This window comes from Rutidosis leptorrhynchoides, chromosome 1 (assembly GCF_046630445.1).
Source record: "Rutidosis leptorrhynchoides isolate AG116_Rl617_1_P2 chromosome 1, CSIRO_AGI_Rlap_v1, whole genome shotgun sequence".
NCBI lineage: Eukaryota > Viridiplantae > Streptophyta > Magnoliopsida > Asterales > Asteraceae > Rutidosis > Rutidosis leptorrhynchoides.
Genome location: NC_092333.1, coordinates 74846216 through 74865508, shown reverse-complemented (window position 1 = coordinate 74865508; position 19293 = coordinate 74846216). Strand labels below are relative to the sequence as shown.

At 34.5% G+C, this 19293-nt stretch overlaps 1 protein-coding gene across 1 annotated transcript; it reads left to right on the top strand.

Annotated features, from left to right (window-relative positions):
* The first annotated feature begins 7710 nt into the window (after positions 1-7710).
* Positions 7711-9609, top strand: LOC139885614 (protein FAR1-RELATED SEQUENCE 5-like). Its single transcript, XM_071869368.1, has 6 exons — positions 7711-7964; positions 8156-8372; positions 8527-8903; positions 9019-9100; positions 9204-9416; positions 9523-9609. The coding sequence occupies exons 1-6, from the start codon at positions 7711-7713 to the stop codon at positions 9607-9609; spliced, it is 1230 nt and encodes a 409-aa protein (XP_071725469.1).
* Positions 9610-19293: the final 9684 nt, after the last annotated feature.

Sequence of the window (19293 nt, the reverse complement as noted above, 5' to 3'; positions counted from 1 at the left end):
GGAGAATTCCAATTTATTACCGCTTCTATCTTTATCGGATCAACCTTTATACCTTCAGCACAAATCACATGACCCAAAAACTGCACTTCACGTAACCAAAATTCACATTTTGAAAATTTTGCAAATAGCTGCTCATGTTTCAGCAAATTCAAAACCTGTCTCAGGTGTTCAGCATGTTCACTCTCTGTCTTTGAATACACTAGTATATCGTCTATGAACACAATCACAAACTTATCTAAGAACGGACGACACACTCTATTCATTAAATCCATGAAGACTGCTGGCGCATTCGTCAACCCAAACGGCATGACAAGAAATTCATAATGACCATACCTAGTTCTGAACGCTGTTTTCTGTATATCTGATTCAGCAACACGAACCTGATGATACCCGGATCGTAAATCTATCTTGGAAAAGAATGAAGCACCCTGTAACTGATCGAACAAATCGTCTATTCGAGGTAATGGATACTTATTTTTCACTGTTCTTTTGTTCAATTCACGATAATCAATACACATACGCATTGACCCATCTTTCTTTTTAACAAACAATACCGGAGAACCCCACGGTGAAGAACTCGGTCGGATAAACCCACGATCTAATAACTCTTGAATCTGTGACATCATTTCACGGATTTCAGATGGCGCTAATCGGTATTGTAACAACCCAACCTGTTAACCAACCAATAATGCGGAAATAAAAAAAAATTCTTTGTGCAGCAAATGGCGCGGCGCGCCATGACCCCGCGCGGCGCGCAAAAGGGCCTGGACAGGCTGCTGTCCCAAAAAGTCCCAAATGCGAAAATGTTTGACCACTTCCCGACACATTTAGACTAAATGATTTTCACAACATATTATAATAGTTAAAACTAACACGTTCCATCAATAAAAACGGTTTTACGACACCGGGCCCACATATGCCCAAATTACCCTTTAAGTACAAATTTCAAGTTTTCGACCACACGACTTTTAACACAAAATGAAGCCGAGCATGGCGATTGGGGATACGCTACCCAATCCTAATCAATCCAAAAGCAAGCTTTCTAAAGCAACTACGCGAGTCCACTAGTCCCACGCTTACCCGAGCCAACGCATCCATGCAAATCTATAAAAAGGTAAACAACGAGAGGGTAAGCTAACGCTTAGTGAGTGAGAATATACTACATACATATATATGCATAAAATGGACACGCCACACAAAACCAAATACCGCATACCGGAGCATCCAAGCATAAAGGCAAGCTAGTCTAAGCATACCGTAAGATCACTAAGCAACGAGCTAAAGATACATCAACAAAATATAAGTTCACCAACAACGATGTGAACAATGCCAATAAGCTACACCCGGAGGGTTAGCTACATCACGACAATACAACATTATATGTATACAATATATATATATATATATATATATATATATATATATATATATATATATATATATATATATATATATCTCGAATAACATAATTTGCTTACGCTTACAACACAATAACCATGGTTAACCAAATCTTCGCAAGGGAATGACTTCGTGAAACAAGTCATCGATGTTCATAACAACCATTAGTGCACTTAACACTTCGTACACTAACCCCACGGGTGGCATCTTAACACTTCGATACTTCATCCCGGGTGGCGTCTTAACACGTCGACACTTCACCCCGAGTGGTGTCTTAACACTTCGACACTTCACTCTTCATTTTACTTGAGGTGGCATCTTAACACGTCGATACTTCACCTCGAGTGGTGCCTTAACACATCGGCACTTCACCCGTTATTCTCTTGGAGTGGCATCTTAGCACATCGATACTTCACTCCGGGTGGTGTCTTAACACATCGACACTTCACCCCGGGTGGCGTCTTAACACATCGACACTTCACCCGTCACATTACTTTGAGTGGTGTCTTAGCACATCGACACTTCACTCGTCACGTGAAATGTGGTGTCTTAGCACATCGACACTTCACATCTCACGCTACAACAAATAAATACATTATATACCTACGTATATAATTATTCCACTCACTATATTAACCCTTCGTCATTGGGGTTATATAAGTCCACATCACACGCCCATGTGATAACGTACACACAAAGTGTGCACCTCGCCAAAGTGGTCAACCAAAACGCACAACCGTGCCAATTGGACCTATACACAAGTCCAACAATTCCACCTATACGAGAAGCGAGCTCTATAAGCGAGAACCCCTTCACCCGACCCGCACCCATCCTACACATACATATGCATATAGGATATTAACACTCACCTTGTCGCCTTGAAGAATGCTACCGAATAATCCACAATCGCCGTTGGAATGTACCTAATCTATTTATCACATAACAAGTAACACAATTAGGGTGGATATACAAATCAACCCAAATTGACAACTAGTGCAATTTCGACCCAAATGCACTTCCAAGCACAAATCGCGCCCAAACTAACCAATAATCACTAACACAAGTGAGAATGGTCCTAATATACCAATCAAACCCAATCATAGGTGTTAAACACCTATCTTGCCCAAAATGACACTTAAACCCTAATTTGACCCATAAGAAGTCAATATCACGCCAAAACATATTTAACTCGGTTCTATGCTTCAACTTAATCCATTTTAAGTTTATAAACCTTATTAAATCGGCAATTGAGTCATAATCATCAACAAACCCTAATTTTGACTCTAGTCAAAATTAGTCAACCATAAGAACCCTAATGGTTTCCAAAACACTAATAATCACTAACACTAGTAATTATACACCATTTACAAGTCTTAAACATGGTTAAATCATTAACCAACCCAAAACCCACCAAATATCAAAATAGCAAGTTTCCATAAACCCTCTTCATCAACCAAATGGGTTTTACAACTAACAATCTCAAACCCTAACTTGAATATCAAATCTAACAAATGAAATTCGGAGTTAGAACTTACCAATACTACCAAAACATAGCTAGGAGCGAGATGAACAACTTTAAAACCCGAGCTTTGGCGAGAATTCGACTCCTTCTTCTCCAAATCAAGCTCTCTCACTATAGAACTCTTCCTCTCTCTCTAGATGTGGATGAGAGTGTTTGTGTGGGTGAGAAATGAGCTCCAATGGAGTTCTAGATCAGTCTTGATGACCCCAAACCGGCCCCAATTGAAAAGACCAAAGTAACCCTCATTTAAACCTTTTTAAAAAAGCTGAAAATTACTTCTGACGCGATCGGAGCACCGCTCCATAAGGTGGAGCGCCGCTCCAACCTTCAGGTCAGTTTTCAGAAACTTGTTTTGGCCATAACTTTTTGACCGTAGCTCCATTTTCGATGAATCAAATATCGTTGGAAAGGTAATAAGATTTTCTTTCCAATGGTAAGGCTTTGAAACATCAACACAAACTTTATTTGGGGTTGAAAAGATACGTACACACCTTCTCACTTCAGACAACGTCCAGTTTCCTTCGACGTTCGAGCAAATAACACGTACATGCTTCGTACACTTCATGCAAGTATCGTACACCATAAATACATTATGTACAATAAATATTTGGATCTTACAGGTATGGAGCTTTTGCAACTGGAGTTGTTCAAGGGACCAACTTAATCTTATATTCGACTTCCCTTACCGGCGGCAGACCTGGTAACTCATCTGGGAACACTTCGGGAAATTCTGATACTACCGGAATATCAGCCACAGTTTTCTTTTCTTTCTTCGCATCAATTACATATGCAAGAAATGATTCACAGCCCTTTGCCATCGACTTTTTCGCTTTCATCATGGTTATCAACGGAAAATTATACCCACCCCGCTCCCCTCGGGCCACAACACGGGTTCCGTCGGTCGAACGAAAGGTAATCATTTTCCTATAACACTTAATATTAGCCCTAAGCGAGCTCAACCAATCCATTCCTAATACTACATCAAAGCTAGGAATAGGTAACACTAAACAAGTCACCGGGAAAGACTTCCCTTCAATCTCCATACAAACCCCAGACACATATGTTGTGACGGGTGTGATCTTACCATCGGCTACTTCTACACTAACCGGCTTGGGTAACATAGTAACTGGTAATTTCAACTTTGCACATAAATCTAGGGACATAAAACATCTATTGGCACCACAATCAAACAATACGCGAGCAGGTATTGAGTTAATTAGAAACATACCGATGATCACTTCGTCAGTTGCCACGGCATTCTCAACCGACATCTGAAAAGCTCTAGCCTCTGCTGTTGGAGGGTTCTTCCTCTTCTGCCCACTCGAGGCAGTTGACCCTCCGGCTGATGCCGAACGCGCCCCTGACCCTGTCCCGGAAATACCACTCTTCGACGGACAACTAACTGCACGATGCTCTGGTTTGTGATAACTCCAACACACACTATTTGGATATGGACATGCTGAAGACTCATGCCCAACAACACCACACTTTAAGCATCTTCTTGTAGCCTCAGAACACTGACCACTATGAGAAGATCGACACGTGTGACACCAATTCCCTTTACCTGATCCAGACCCAGAACTACTCTGACCACTTTTACCCTTCGATTTAAACCCACTTGACTTCTTGGATTTAGATCCTGATTGACCAGATACTTGCCCACCTTGTTGTAGCACATTACCAAACATTATGTTTCTGATGGCCTAAACATCACTTTCTACCATCTTAGCCATCACAACAGCTTGAGACAACGACGTAGCTGTTCTAACAAAAGTTCGGTACTCTGGAAAAATGATATTAACAAAATGCTGTATATGAGACACTTCGTCTGGCACCCACTATTGTACAAACCTCAGTTTATCCATATACTTCTCTACTACCTCGTCAATCGTCATTTGAGGTGTCATCTTCATTTCAAGAAACTCAGTCTTGATTCGGTTCATATCAAACGGATTACAATACTGTTCACACACCTTCCCATAAAACTGTTCCCATGTGATCATACTCACTTGTTCTTTCGGTATACTGGAAATCAAGGAATCCCACCAAATCATAGCCCTACCTTTCAACAGTCGACTAGCATATGTTACTTTCAGCTCAGGTTCACACTGACACGCTTCAAATACCCTTTCAATTTCTCCCAGCCAATTGAGAGTTACATTCGGATCAGTACTTCCAGAAAACTCAGAGGGTTTGCAATCACGGAAGTTCTTATAAGTACATCTTTTGGGTGGTTGCATGTAAGGTTATTGGAACATTTGCATTTGGTATGGGTTCATCATCATGGTATTTTGGTAAGTAAAAGTGTTTTGCGGTGGCATATAGTATTGGTTAGGTATTTGATTCTGATACTGGTTCTGTTGCACATTAGGTATCGTTTGTGATTGCGCAGCTGGGAATCCAGGTGGTGTATCATCATTTCCAGAATGCCTCGCTAATTCAAGCTCATTAATTTTGTCTTCAGCCTCTTTTAGCTTGCTTTCTAACTGAAGGATGTAACTATTCTGATCATCATCTGACTCAACACCCTCTTCTAGTGCTCTGAATGTTCCGGGGTTGGATGGGCCAGTTGCATTTCTATCAGCCATACCTGTGCTACAAAACAGCTCACACAAAAGCTTAGTGGATAACAGTTAGTTCAATCACAACTAACACACGTATATCCTATTTTCACTTAGCCCTCACTTCCACAGACATGTTTGACTTGCCTCAGGGTTTGGGAACAAAGTACGCACTCGTATTTGCTGCCAAACCTGGCTCTGATACCAACTTGTAACACCGGCCATTTTTTTTTTATATACACATCGGAAGACTTTAATAATAAACACAATATAAGTCACGTCATTACATTAAACCGTATAATTAAGTTTAATCTTACACAACAGTGTTACGTTATTACAAAATATTATTTAAACAAAAGTCCACATCAGAGTAGGGTTGTCAAACATGTCTTCTGCATCAATACCCATTCCGACTAGCGGTACCTAAACCTGCAAAAGGGGGAAACATGTGGGGGATTAGCGCACCGCTAAGTGAATGGAATCTATCTAACAGATATAGCTTAAGCCATACACAAGCTATATACTAACAACAACACTTGCTAACTACCAACTAGCATACAATAAGACAATACGATGATCGGCGGCTTGTACGAGCACACGACTATCAGTTGATCGGGCCTGAGTCTACCGATAGTCCCTGCTACTCAATTCACAGTATAGTTATCCAGATGCAGGGGATGCATCATTCACACTATACTCCACAATCAGTAGCCTATGGACCCAACCTTCCCTAGGCACGGTTGACCTCATACGGACTCTAACCTCACCTAAGCACGGTCTCGAGTCCCCAGTCTCCCTAGGCCCGACTGGTGCCATTCACACAGTGTACACATAATTCACATAAACATCAGGCAAACGATATTATTCTATCATAGCAATTCCTACACTATGCAGAGTCAACCACAGTAGCATGATATGCTACTTAAACTCTATCCGTAGATAGACCCACTCACCAATTACCAGCAACTGCTCAGTTATTATTTCTGAGCTTCCCCACTTGTCCTTATCTCCTGAGAACAGCAAAAATCAAGTTAGAATAGTGTTCCCATCAAGATTAGACACATTGACAGCGAATTATAGCAAATTAGTAAAAAATGCGTCCGCTAAAATTTTCATGCTTAACACTTATGCACTTTCAAAATTTATATCCTGAACACCAAAATACAAACGGGCAGCATAACGGCTAGAAAAAGACACTTTGGTAAAACATTCTGCCCTGGACACACAGTCGGTCGACTGTCTCCTCAATCGGTCGACTGTCTCCTCAATCGGTCGACTGACGTAGACATTCGGTCGACTGTTGACACGACCGGTCGACTGACCTTACCAGTCGGTCGATTCACTTGGTATTACATCAATCGGCCGAATGTAAATCTCAGTCGGTCGGTTCACTCAACAATCGGTCGGTTCACCATCAGTCGGTCGACTGTCGATCGACAGTCGACTCACTATGTTCATCTTCCTCAGAAACTGAACAAAGACTACGAACTTCACGATGAAATCCTTAAATCTCGATCTAGAGCTCGTTTTAAACACCAAAATCGACCACAACTTGTTCACTACTTGTTATAGACTCAAAACCCACAACAATTTGATCATAACAACACTTAAATCACTTGTTTTGACACAAATTCAAGCTTTTTACAAAACTCACATAAAACCATGAATTTAACAACGAATTGAACACAAAAACACATGTTACTTACCTTGATAGACTCAGTAAATGATAACAAACACGATTCTAACACCAATTTGAGCTCAAGATCAATGTTTAAGGATTATGGTTTGGTTAGGTGGGAGGGATGAAGGTACGGTGTTTTAGTAAATTTTCTAGAAATGGGAAGAAAAAGAAGTACACTAGTCACTTAATTGGGTTTAATTCCCACACTGTACAACACACGGGTATTTACCAGTTATCTGATATCTTTCGCACAAGATTAGGTAACCCAAACGAGGTCCAATTGAAATAAACAAACCTGTTCTGGGACCCTTGTCACAAACTGGTCACAACACAATTGTAATAAAACACTAATAAAATAATTAAAATAAAAAGCACTTAAGACTAAGCACAAACCCTAAGGGCAAAAATAGTCCACTTACAACTAGCCCGGGTTTCAGTCTGTTACAAACTTTGACAATGCTTGTAACCTTTTCAATTTGAGTACCAACTTGAATATAGGTCATATTCATGCTCATTCTATTCAGTGTCATAGTAGTGGTGGCTTAGATATGCTAGCTTCTTCTCATGTAGATTTTAAGAATTTTCAGCGGGATTTGTCTAAGACTATAGTTGAAAGCGATGCTCATATTTCTCTTCAATATCTTGCTAAGAAAAAAGAAGATGATCTGAATTTTAGTTATGAATATGTGTGTGCTGCTGGTGGTGAATTACTTGGTATGTTTTGGGCCGACAATATCTCCAAGTTAAACTATCAAGAGTTTGGAGATATTCTATCATTTGATCCAACATATAACACCAACAGGTAAAGATTCTTTCCAAATATCTATTTCTAACTTTGATTTATTTATGAAGATTAGTTAGATTCTTTTCAATTCATATATTACTTAATACTTCTTATGATCATTTAATATTATGTTTTTTATTATATCAGTCTATTAATGTTGTTGTGAAAGAATAATATTGTTTTTAAAAACTTTTAAATGATTTTGTCAGGTATAAAATGGTTTTTGTTCCTCTAACTGGAGTTGACAATCATAAGAAATTAGTTGTCTTTGGAGCAGCTCTTTTGTCTAGTGAAACTTCTATGGCTTTTTGTTGGTTTCTTGTTTGCTTTTTAAAGACATTTGGTAAAGAACCTGTTCTTGTTGCTACGGATCAATATCCAGCAATTAAAGATGCTATAAATATAAAGTTACTACCACGAAACATCGTTTGTGTATGAAACATATCAGCAAGAAGCTTTCCGCGAAGGTATTTTTTGTTCAGTGTACTAATATTGTTGTTAAAGAATAATATTTATTTAACTTTTTAATGTTATTTTTTTTTAATTTAAGTAAGTGTACTGTTTTATTTTCCCTTTTTAGTTTGGTAATGATTTGTACTCGAATAAGGATTTTCTTAAATGGATGAATTACAATTTTTGGGACCAGCAGATGACTATAGATAAGTTCGAAACTTGTTGGAAATCTCTACTTGATGATTTTTATTTGCATGGTGCTAGGTGGTTTACAGATATGTATGCTTTGAAAGAAATTTGGGTACCCTGTTTTTTTAGTGACACACCCATGAGTGCGTTGATGAGAACGTCTTCCCTTTCGAAAAGCGAGAATTCTCTTTGTCATAAATGCAAGAACAAAAACTCAACAATATTTGAGTTTCTTTTACGGTTTGATTCTATTTTGGGTAAGCAGCGTTATACTACTCGTAGGTTAGAGTTTGAAATGGATCATAAAACTATTAGGTATGTTACTAGCAGAAAGATTGAATTGCATGCTAGAGATGTATACACTCCTAGTTTTTTTTATGTTCGTGCAAGATGAAATTCTGCATTCTACCTTAACGTGTGCTCAGTTTAGCTGTTCTCTAGAGAAGGATGGGAGATATCTATGTAAAATTCAGGAAAAGTTTCTTGAACCTCGCCCATCTTGGAACTATATGGTCAGTATTATAGTTTTCAATTTTTTTATTCTTTATAAACAATAATATAGTTTATAAACAATAATGTTGTTATTTACATGGTTTAATTGTTATTTTGTTTCAGGTTTATATTGATCTTGACACTGTTGAAACTAGTTGCTCATGCATGTTGTTCACTCGTGAGGGTCGTTTATGTCGTCATATATTTTACGTTTTAAACCTATTCGACATTCATACGATTCCTGCACGTAATATTTTGAAGAGGTGGACAAGGGAAGCCTCTATGATTTTCAGTTTGGTACTCGATAACGGTGTTAAAAATACTGGAACTGCCAAAGTCTGCAATGCACTTATGAATACCATATTTAATCATAAGAAACTACACGTACAATTTGTCTATACTTGTTGTTGTTATAGTTTGTTATGTTGCTTCTTTATTTTAGAATTTTGGTGTTGGATATTTGTTAGTTGTTTATGAGGTTAGTGTTGTGCTTTTGTTAAGTTTGTCGATGGGGCTCGGTAGTAGATAGTGGGTAGGTTCTTGATTTTCTAGTTTGGAGCATTTCCGCTATATCGTTGTATCTTTGTTCGGGTAGTTCATTTTTCGATGAATTAGTCTTTGTTTTATAGTATTCATTATTTTAACAATAAAAAATCATAGATATCACAATACATATATATTCATTATAATTATGATGAATACAGAATTATTTAATATATATTCAACATTTATTTCATGTTATTAAGTCAATATGTCCGTTAATAATAAGAATATATTTAACATTGTTAAACAGAAATAGTATTGTTTAAAAAGAATACTAACTTTTTCAGGTTTAGAGTTTCACAGTTTGTTTTTTGATTTCATTCTCATCAAGATGCATAAATTAATCATAGAAAAACTACAGGTACAAATCATCAATCATAAAAATATTGGAGTACATATATTCATTAAAATTATAATGAATACATAATTAGTAGATATATTCAACATTCATATCATATTCTTCAATCAATATATTCATAAAAATAATATATTTAATATTGTTACACAAGAATACTATTATTAAAAAACAATACTAATTTTTTCAGGTTTAGTGTCACACTTTGTTTTTTGATTTCATTCTCATCAAGATGCTTAAATTAATCATAAAGCCTACATGTATAATTCATCAATCATAGCTATCACAATACATATATTTCAATATAATTTTAATGAATACATGATTATTAAATAAGTTAACATTTCATATTCTTCAACCAATAAGTCTACTAAAAACAATAATATATTTAATATTGTGAGACAAGAATACTAATAAATATATTCAACATTCATTTTATATTCTTCATTCAGTATGTCCATTAAAAACATTAATATATTTAATATTGTTACAAAAGAATACCATTGTTTAAAAATAATACTAATTATTTTTTCAGGTTTAAAGTCACATCCAGTTCATTTTTTTTTATTTCATTCTCATCTAGATGCATAAATTAATTGTAAAAAAACTCCAGGTACAATTCATCATATCAACCATAAATATCACAAATACATATATTCATATATTCATTATAATTATAATGGATACAAAATTATTAGATATATTCAAAATTCATTTCATAATCTTCAATGAATATTTTCGTTAAAAATAAGAATATATTTAATATTATTACACAAGAATACTATTGTTGAAAAACAATACTAAAATTTTCAGGTTTAGATTCTTCATGTGTAGAGTCGCACAGTTTGTTTTTCGATTTCATTCTCATCAAGATGCCTAAATTAATCATAAGAAAATACAGGTATAATTCATCAATCATAGATATCACAATACATATATTTATTATAATTATAATGAATATATAATTATTGAATATATTCAACATTCATTTCATATTCATCATTCAATATGTCCTTTAAAAACAATATTATTTAATATTATTACACAAGAATACTATTGTTGAAAAACAATACTATTTTTTTTTTAAGGTTTAGAGTCGCATTCAGTTTGTTTTTTGATTTCATTCTAATTTTTTCCATGAATGTCACCAAAAAAGCATCTGACTCATGCACACATTCATCATAATTTAAATAAACGTGTATAATATTAATTAAATTTATTCGTAAGATCTATAAAACAGTTATTGTGTTGTTATAAACCAGCATAAGATAAAGATTGTTACAAAAGAATAATATTCTTTCTAAAGAATACTTTCTTTTTCGACACACAAAAGCACTCGTTTTGTTCCAGTATCAAATTCATTAAAAAGTGTAAGATGCTCATACGAATCAGGGAGATACAAGTCGCATATCAATACAAAATAATACATTAAAAATATTGTTTCCATAGAATACAAACTAATATTGTTTATGAAGAATACTAACTAATATTAACTACGTTTATCAAACATAAGTGTGTTTTGTTGAGGCATTTCATCAAATATCTTGTGTGTATTAGTTTAGAAACAACAATGAAGAAGAACTTAGTTTAGAAACAACAAAGAAGAAGAACTAACTTGAAGTTCCTAGATCAAAAACATCACTAATACACGTACACAAAAACAATTCAAATAGAAAACAATCATATGTACATAAAGTTCAAATAAATAAATTTCAACTGACTCAAGCGCATAGATTTAAAGACTTAAATTCAGTATCAATAATGAATAAAATTTAATCAATTTGATAATTGTATTAAGTTACGTATCAAAATATCCAGTATCTAGCATAACGATTTTGACATGGTGTAATGAAAAATTTCTTTAGGTGTATCCTTCTCATCTCTACCGTCGACGATAAGCCAGAGTACCTCATGCTCAATCTGCATAGTCGTGACATCATCGTCAACATCGTCGCTACTCCACTTGTTAACAAGAAGCCCTACACTGATGCTTCCCGTCGATAACAAAACGTGCTTCCGTTCCATCTCTAACATATTGATTTGATTAGCGCTTCAATTTCAACGATCTATATTTTAATTTCATTCAAATGAACAAACTGAAACGGTTAATATGATCGAATCGATTAGCGATAATGCCAAGGAAAAGTGAAATTTGAAAAAATTGTTTGTGGTGGATGAAAAAAAATGAATGATTGGTGGTGAATGATCCGTAAAAAAAAAGAGATAAATGCGGAAGGAAGGCAACGGGAGTGTTTACGTCATAGAACTGAAAATGGTAAAATTACCAAACAGCCCCTCCGCCCAGATTTGGCCCAGATCTGGAAGTAATTTTGATCTTATGGTTGAGATCGCTTCCCCCCATTTCCCCCCAACTTGTTACTTCCCTCTTGATCCTACCCATATATATATATATATATATATATATATATATATATATATATATATATATATATATATATATATATATATATATATATATATATATATAGTGGTAGGATCAAGAGGGGAGTAACCATTCGGGGGGAAGCAAATTTTTTTTTTTTTTTTCGTTTTTTGAAAAAACTTTGTTCACGAACATTATAGATGAGATGAAAATATGAACATTTAGTAGAGACACTTTGTGATAAATGTTTTTATTTTGGCGGAAAAACGCTCGAAGAAGTAATATATAACAATTATCGTGTTTTCGAGCGTATTTTGAGGTTTTAGCTATTGGGGTTTAGATATTAGGGTTTAGATATTAGGTTTTATAGGGTTTAGATATTAGGGTTTAGAAATTTAGGATTTAGGGTTTAGATTTAGGATTTAGATTGAGTTTTTAACACGAACGGTTTAGAGTTTAGGGTTTAGGGTTTAGGGTTTAGGGTTTAGGGTTTGGTGTTTTGGGTTTATGGAATAAACACAAAACACCAAACCCTAAACCCTAAACTCTAAATCGGGCTAAATTTTACTTCACAAAACATGAAAAAAAACGTTCATATTCTTCACGAACAATATTATCTTGAATGTTATTTTTGTCGATCGTTTTCCCGCATAAATAATAACATTCATTACGAAGTGTCTCTTCTAAATGTTCATATTTTCGTGTGATCTTGATGCCGGAAAAAAAAAAAATCAAAAAAACGATTTTTTTTTTTTGCTTCCCCCCGCTTCCCCTCAATTGGTTACTTCCCCATTGATCCTGCCCGCTTCTCCCCGATTGGTTACTTCCACATTGATCCTGCCCCCAATGGGGAAGTAACCAATCGGGGGGAAGCGGGGGGAAGCAAAAAAAAAAAAAAATTTCGTTTTTTTTGAATTTTTTTTTCCGGCATCAAGATCACACGAAAATATGAACATTTAGAAGAGACACTTCGTGATGAATGTTATTATTTAGGCGGGAAAACGATTGACAAAAATAACATTCAAGATAGTATTGTTCGTGAAGAATATGAACGTTTTTTTTTCATGCTTTGTGAAGCAAAATTTAGCCCGATTTAGAGTTTAGGGTTTAGGGTTTAGCGTTTGGTGTTTTGGGTTTATTCCATAAACCCAAAACACCAAACCCTAAACCCTAAACTCTAAACCGTTCGTGTTAAAAACTAAATCTAAATCCTAAATCTAAACCCTAAATCTAAACCCTAAACCCTAAATTTCTAAACCCTAATATCTAAACCCTATAAACCCTAATATCTAAACCCTAATATCTAAACCCCAATAGCTAAAACCTCAAAATACGCTCGAAAAACACGATAATTGTTATATATTACTTCTTCGAGCGTTTTCCCGCCAAAATAAAAACATTTATCACAAAGTGTCTCTACTAAATGTTCATATTTTCATCTCATCTATAATGTTCGTGAACAAAGTTTTTTCAAAAAACGAAAAAAAAAAAGTTTTTGCTTCCCCCCGCTTCCCCCCGAATGGTTACTTCTCTCTTGATCCTATCACTATATATATATATATATATATATATATATATATATATATATATATATATATATATATATAATCTGTATCAAACTATCAGTTACACTTAAAAAAAAAAAAAACACTCTTTTTAGATCCTTGGATCTAAGTAATTTTATGTTCTTTCGAAAAAAAAAAAAAGGAGATGGTAAGCATCCGACTACTTTTACCGATACTTAATTTTTGTCCGATACTTTATTAAGTGCAAAATGTTACTCCGTAATTAGAGGGCAGCAACTTAATCATGAAGGCTTGCCTTGAAAGTTGTCGACACTTTGTTCATGGAAACGCTAGTGAAATTTTTACTTGTATATTTGATAATTTGATAAATTCAATTATTATATAACTTATTACTCTTATATACTTCTTGACTCCCAAATCTATTGTTATATTTAACTTTAGAGGTCTTTTATTATCATCGTTGACTTTAAAATTACTTTTCATGTGATGTGTTACATAGTACTTGATGAGCGTTAAAAATATATATTCAAAAATCAATCCATTGATATAAATTTCATCGAGAGACGAAAATATTTAAAGTCAAAGTTGAACGAAAATGACCTTCAAAATTAAAACAAGACAATAGATTTGAGACGAATAGAGTAATAAAAGAGGCCAAGGTTTTGGTCGTTACGACAATCTATTTTTTCCTTCAAAATTACAATTTACCCCCTCTTATATTTGAGTATTAATTGGAACTTTTCGGGAATATAAAAGATAAATTTTGATATATAAAATGTAATCTATCTATTTAATAAAAAATTTACCAAACAGGAGAGGTTGTGCAAGCTCCGAAAGGATCTCAATGAATTTGTTGATGGGTTGGGATTTGACGCCTGCCATAGGTTCCATGGTGGAGGAACTCAAACATGGAAACAACGCTTTGTTAAATGAGCTTGCGGCGTTAGATAATGTTTGCCGAAATTGAAGGACAGGTTAGTTATGCGAACAGTAGAGGTTGTGCAAGCTCATAAGAACTTGGAAAAGGCACAATTAGAGATGGAAAAGGCTCGATTAGAGTTGGATGATGCTCCCGAAGTTCGAAACAACAAGGCAAGAGAAGTTGAAATTGCTGAAGCATCTGGTCCTTTCATTTAGAATATTAAAAACAGAACACATTTGATTGCGGTTAAAATGATATTATTTTGGTGTACATGTATGTATTCAAAAGATACATTTGAAACTATGGTGTTAGTTTACAGATTATATGAGTAATGTATATTTAGTATGACTCTATATTTAGTATGACATGTGGGTTACGATAATTAAATCGATACATGACAGAATTTTCGAAGAGTGCTCAGTCTCGAACTATAGCATATGGCAGAATATCGTGTCTACTTGCGTGAAATATGTAGATAATGAGCTGATCCCGAGAGACATATTTCGATTGCAGATTGGTAATGGTTGTTCGATACGTTTTTGGCATGATCTTTGGTGTGGTAACTCTAGTCTTGCTTATCGTTATAACAGATTGCTACATTTAGACACGAAGCCGAATGATTTCGTTGTTGATAAACTCGTGAATGGCAACTGAAAATTCTTGTGGACTAGAGATAATTTACGTGATCGGAACGAACAACTTCTTAGCTACTTACTAGACGAAATCGGTTTGCCTACGTTACGTGACAGAAGCGATTGTTGGTTGTGCACCATAAGTGATGAAGGTGGCTTCACAGTAAAAGACTTGAGAATTCATATTGATAATAGTAGTCTTACCTCGTCCCCGGTTGAGACGTTATGGTACAAATTTGTTCCGAGAAAGGTTAACGTTTTTTTATGGCGGTTTCGGTTAGATATTCTTCCCGTTCGTTGGAATCTTTCCTCGAAGGGGATCGACATTAACTCTATTGTTTGCCCGGTTTGTAACAATGGTGTTGAGACTCGGGAGCATTTATTTTTCGAATGCACGTTGGCATGTGAGTTATGGCATAAGGTTAGGATTTGGTTAGATTGTGGCTTTCCTCACTTTGCTTCATGGGAATCCTTCATGACTTGGTTAGAAGGTGTCCGTTTACAGACTATGTCTAAGGCTCGTATTGTTGCGGTCACGATTACTTCGTTATGGACTTTATGGCGCTTTCGGAACGGTGTTGTTTTTCTTGATTCTTTTTGTAATAAAAGTAGTTTGTTTGATGTAATTAGACTTATTACTTATCGTTGGATTAAAAATAGATGTCATCTAGTTTCTAATTGGAACTCATGGCTTTCTATTCCGTTGTAATCATCCCTTAGCGTCTTGCTAGGGATCGTTTTATTTATTTAATTCTTTCTTTGGCCGTTCAAAAAAAAATTGTTACAGTACTAGTTTTTAGGTAATGTGAGTTACATTTTGTACTTTTTTATGATTAGGATGTGTGAGTTTTTTTATGTGGAGTGGTGGTGGTGTGGGTTAGAAGTATTATGATGATGTGTTAAAATATAATTGGGTTAAGTATTAAAAAGGGATAAAAATAATATTTTTAAAATAAAAAAAAAAAAAAAAAAAAAAAACACAACCAACGCCTGTTTCCCAATCCGTTGCCGTGCATGCCCAAAATTGGTTCCACCCATGCATCGATACGGATGATGGAGGAATTTCCTCCATGGCACCTTGGACGGCCATGCCATTGCCAAGGACTGATACAACTCGTCTTAGGGTCGTATTCTTCAATTGAGAAAAAAAAAAAAAAAAAAAAAAAAAAAAAACCAACAATGAGTTTATGATAAGGTTCACTTTTAAAAATAAAGTTTGAGCTTACAAGTCTAACACATAGAAACAAAACTCTAACAAAAAAAAAAAAAATGTTACCTTGCCACTCCCACACAACTTAACCTTAGGTTCAATTCCCCCTTCAATATTTTTGGGTAGCGATCTGGAAGTGAATCTTCTTGTACCAATTCCTCAACCTAAATAAAGAAAATATCGTATATAAGATTCATTTTCATGAATGTTGGCCAGCATTCAATCACATGGTTAAAAATATTAACTTAAAATACTACTAACAAGACACAAAATGACATTATTAGAAATATATATGAAATGCAATCTATGAGAAAATGATACCTTTTTCCACAAGAGGGGATCCCTTTTTTCTTTGGGCGTAAGAACATGATCTCTTTCTTAAGTAACCATGACGCAACTATCAGGGCCGGTCCTGGGTATTCTGTTGCCCGGGGTGAATCGATCAAATAATGTCCCCTACTCTATTTATAAACAAGTGTTCGAAAGATAATCAACTTATATAACTCATTTTCACGTTAATTTTTTTAAATAAATTTAATGTGACAATTTGAAGAGATAAACTACGATAAAAGGGATGACTCCGAGTCAATTTAAAAATTTTATAGTGTCTTTTTCTTTTTCATACGTGATTTAATTAATGCGTAATTTATAAAAGAAAAATATCAAGTTAATGTAACATGTCTCTAAATTATTAGACTATTACTTGATCTATCCCGAAATATGTGTCTATAATTCTATATTTATTTATTTTTTTCAAAATAATTGTCTACCTTTAAAAAAGACAATCAAATTTACATTTTTATTCTTAAACACTTTCTCAAAAATTGACATATCAAAAAGATTCATTTTTATAATATACCAAAATTTGTATGTGATACACCAATAAAATAGGACTTTCAAAAAAGGACTTTTCTTTCTTTTAGAAATAATTAAAGTAAAGAAAATATAAAAATCAAGTAGTGTTATTGAGTACGGAGTATTATATTAAGAAATCAGTAAACTTATTTTATGAATTCACATTATTATAGCATCTATATTGCAAGACTAGAATTTCAAAATCCATACGTGATTGTACAATACGCTATATCTGTTGTACGATATATTGAATTTTAATAAAATTAACACATCTGACAAAGGAAAAAAAAATTACAATATCAAAGAACAAAAGATTTTTCTTTTTCCAACTTTTGACATTTTCTTCTTCCTCTCCCTCTCTTATGAATTTACAAAAAAAAAAAAAAAAAAAAAAAAAAAAAAAAAAAAAAAAAACTCAACTACACTTAAAATAACTCAGAACTACAGATTTGATGCCCCTTAAAATGTGATGCCCGGGTACGATCGCCCCTGTGGCCCTAGGGCTGGCCCCGGCAACTATCCAGCAAAGGTTCACCATCTACACTACTTGCAATTAACGTTGTTTCTTCAAGCATCTCACGCAGCTATAATGGGAGAAAGGGAGTATGTCATACGGGGTTATTAAAATGTTAAAGTAACATTGTTGAGGACTTAAATTACATAAATATAGAACGACAAAGGGTAAGTAATAATTTGATACAAACAGTAGGGACCATCCTTGTAATTTAGGAAAGAAGTTTCAATTGTGTACATTTTGTTCCCGGATGAATGATACATAGATAGATACACAACCTGTATAAGCCCTAGCTACTCACACACTACTCTTTTATCATTATCAACAATGAGGCCCAAAACTCGTAGGCAATCGAGTAAACAAGCTTCAAAATCGGTTATTATCGATGATCAGCAACCACAAGATTCGTGTAAAAGAAGAAAAAAAACTACTTCATCAAAGGTAATGCACAAATCAACTGTACGTACGGACTAGCTTTAGTTAGTGCTCTAATTACTGCATGTTTATTAAATAGTAATTGTTTATTAAGTTGATTTTTAGTATTATTTTTGTAGGAGACTGATGAAAAAGGTGATAGATCCACAACTGGTCGGAAAATTCAACAACTACATTCATTGTAAGATATAACTGAATATTTGGGTGGCCTTTAAGTTATTTATTTTATTTTATTTTATTTTTTATTTTATTTTATTTTTTTTAGAAATGGCTACTTTCATTATTTATACTTCAAATAACTGGATGACCTCTACATTCATTGTACCTTTGATCATCATTGTTATGTAAGCTGCTTGAGCTTGCAATGTTTCTATCTAGTATATTATTATTATTATTATGCATATGTAATAAAGTTAGAAACTAATTAAGCAACAAACTATATCTGTTTGGTTTGATTATTATTATCTAAAGATACCTTGTAAGGATGTGCAGGTACCCCAATGTTGTGGTTTCAGAGGAGGAGATTTTGGAGACGACCCCTGGTTGTTGCAACAACTGCCGCTGCAAATTGTGCATGCCTGAAGTTGGTTTAAAATTCCGTTACTATTTGTTTTGTATTTTTCATAGCTATGTATCAAACTTAGCAAGTAGTATTTGAAAATGTAGGATCGAGATGGATTTTCGCTGCAAATTGTCCAATGCTCTAAACATAGTTTAAGAGAGGCTAATGAGGAGGAGCAACTGATGGAGACAGAACTTGAGGCTAATCTTAAAGGTAAAACTACCTAAATCTTATTATTAGAGTGAAATTAACATTTTGGGAAAAATACATAAACAA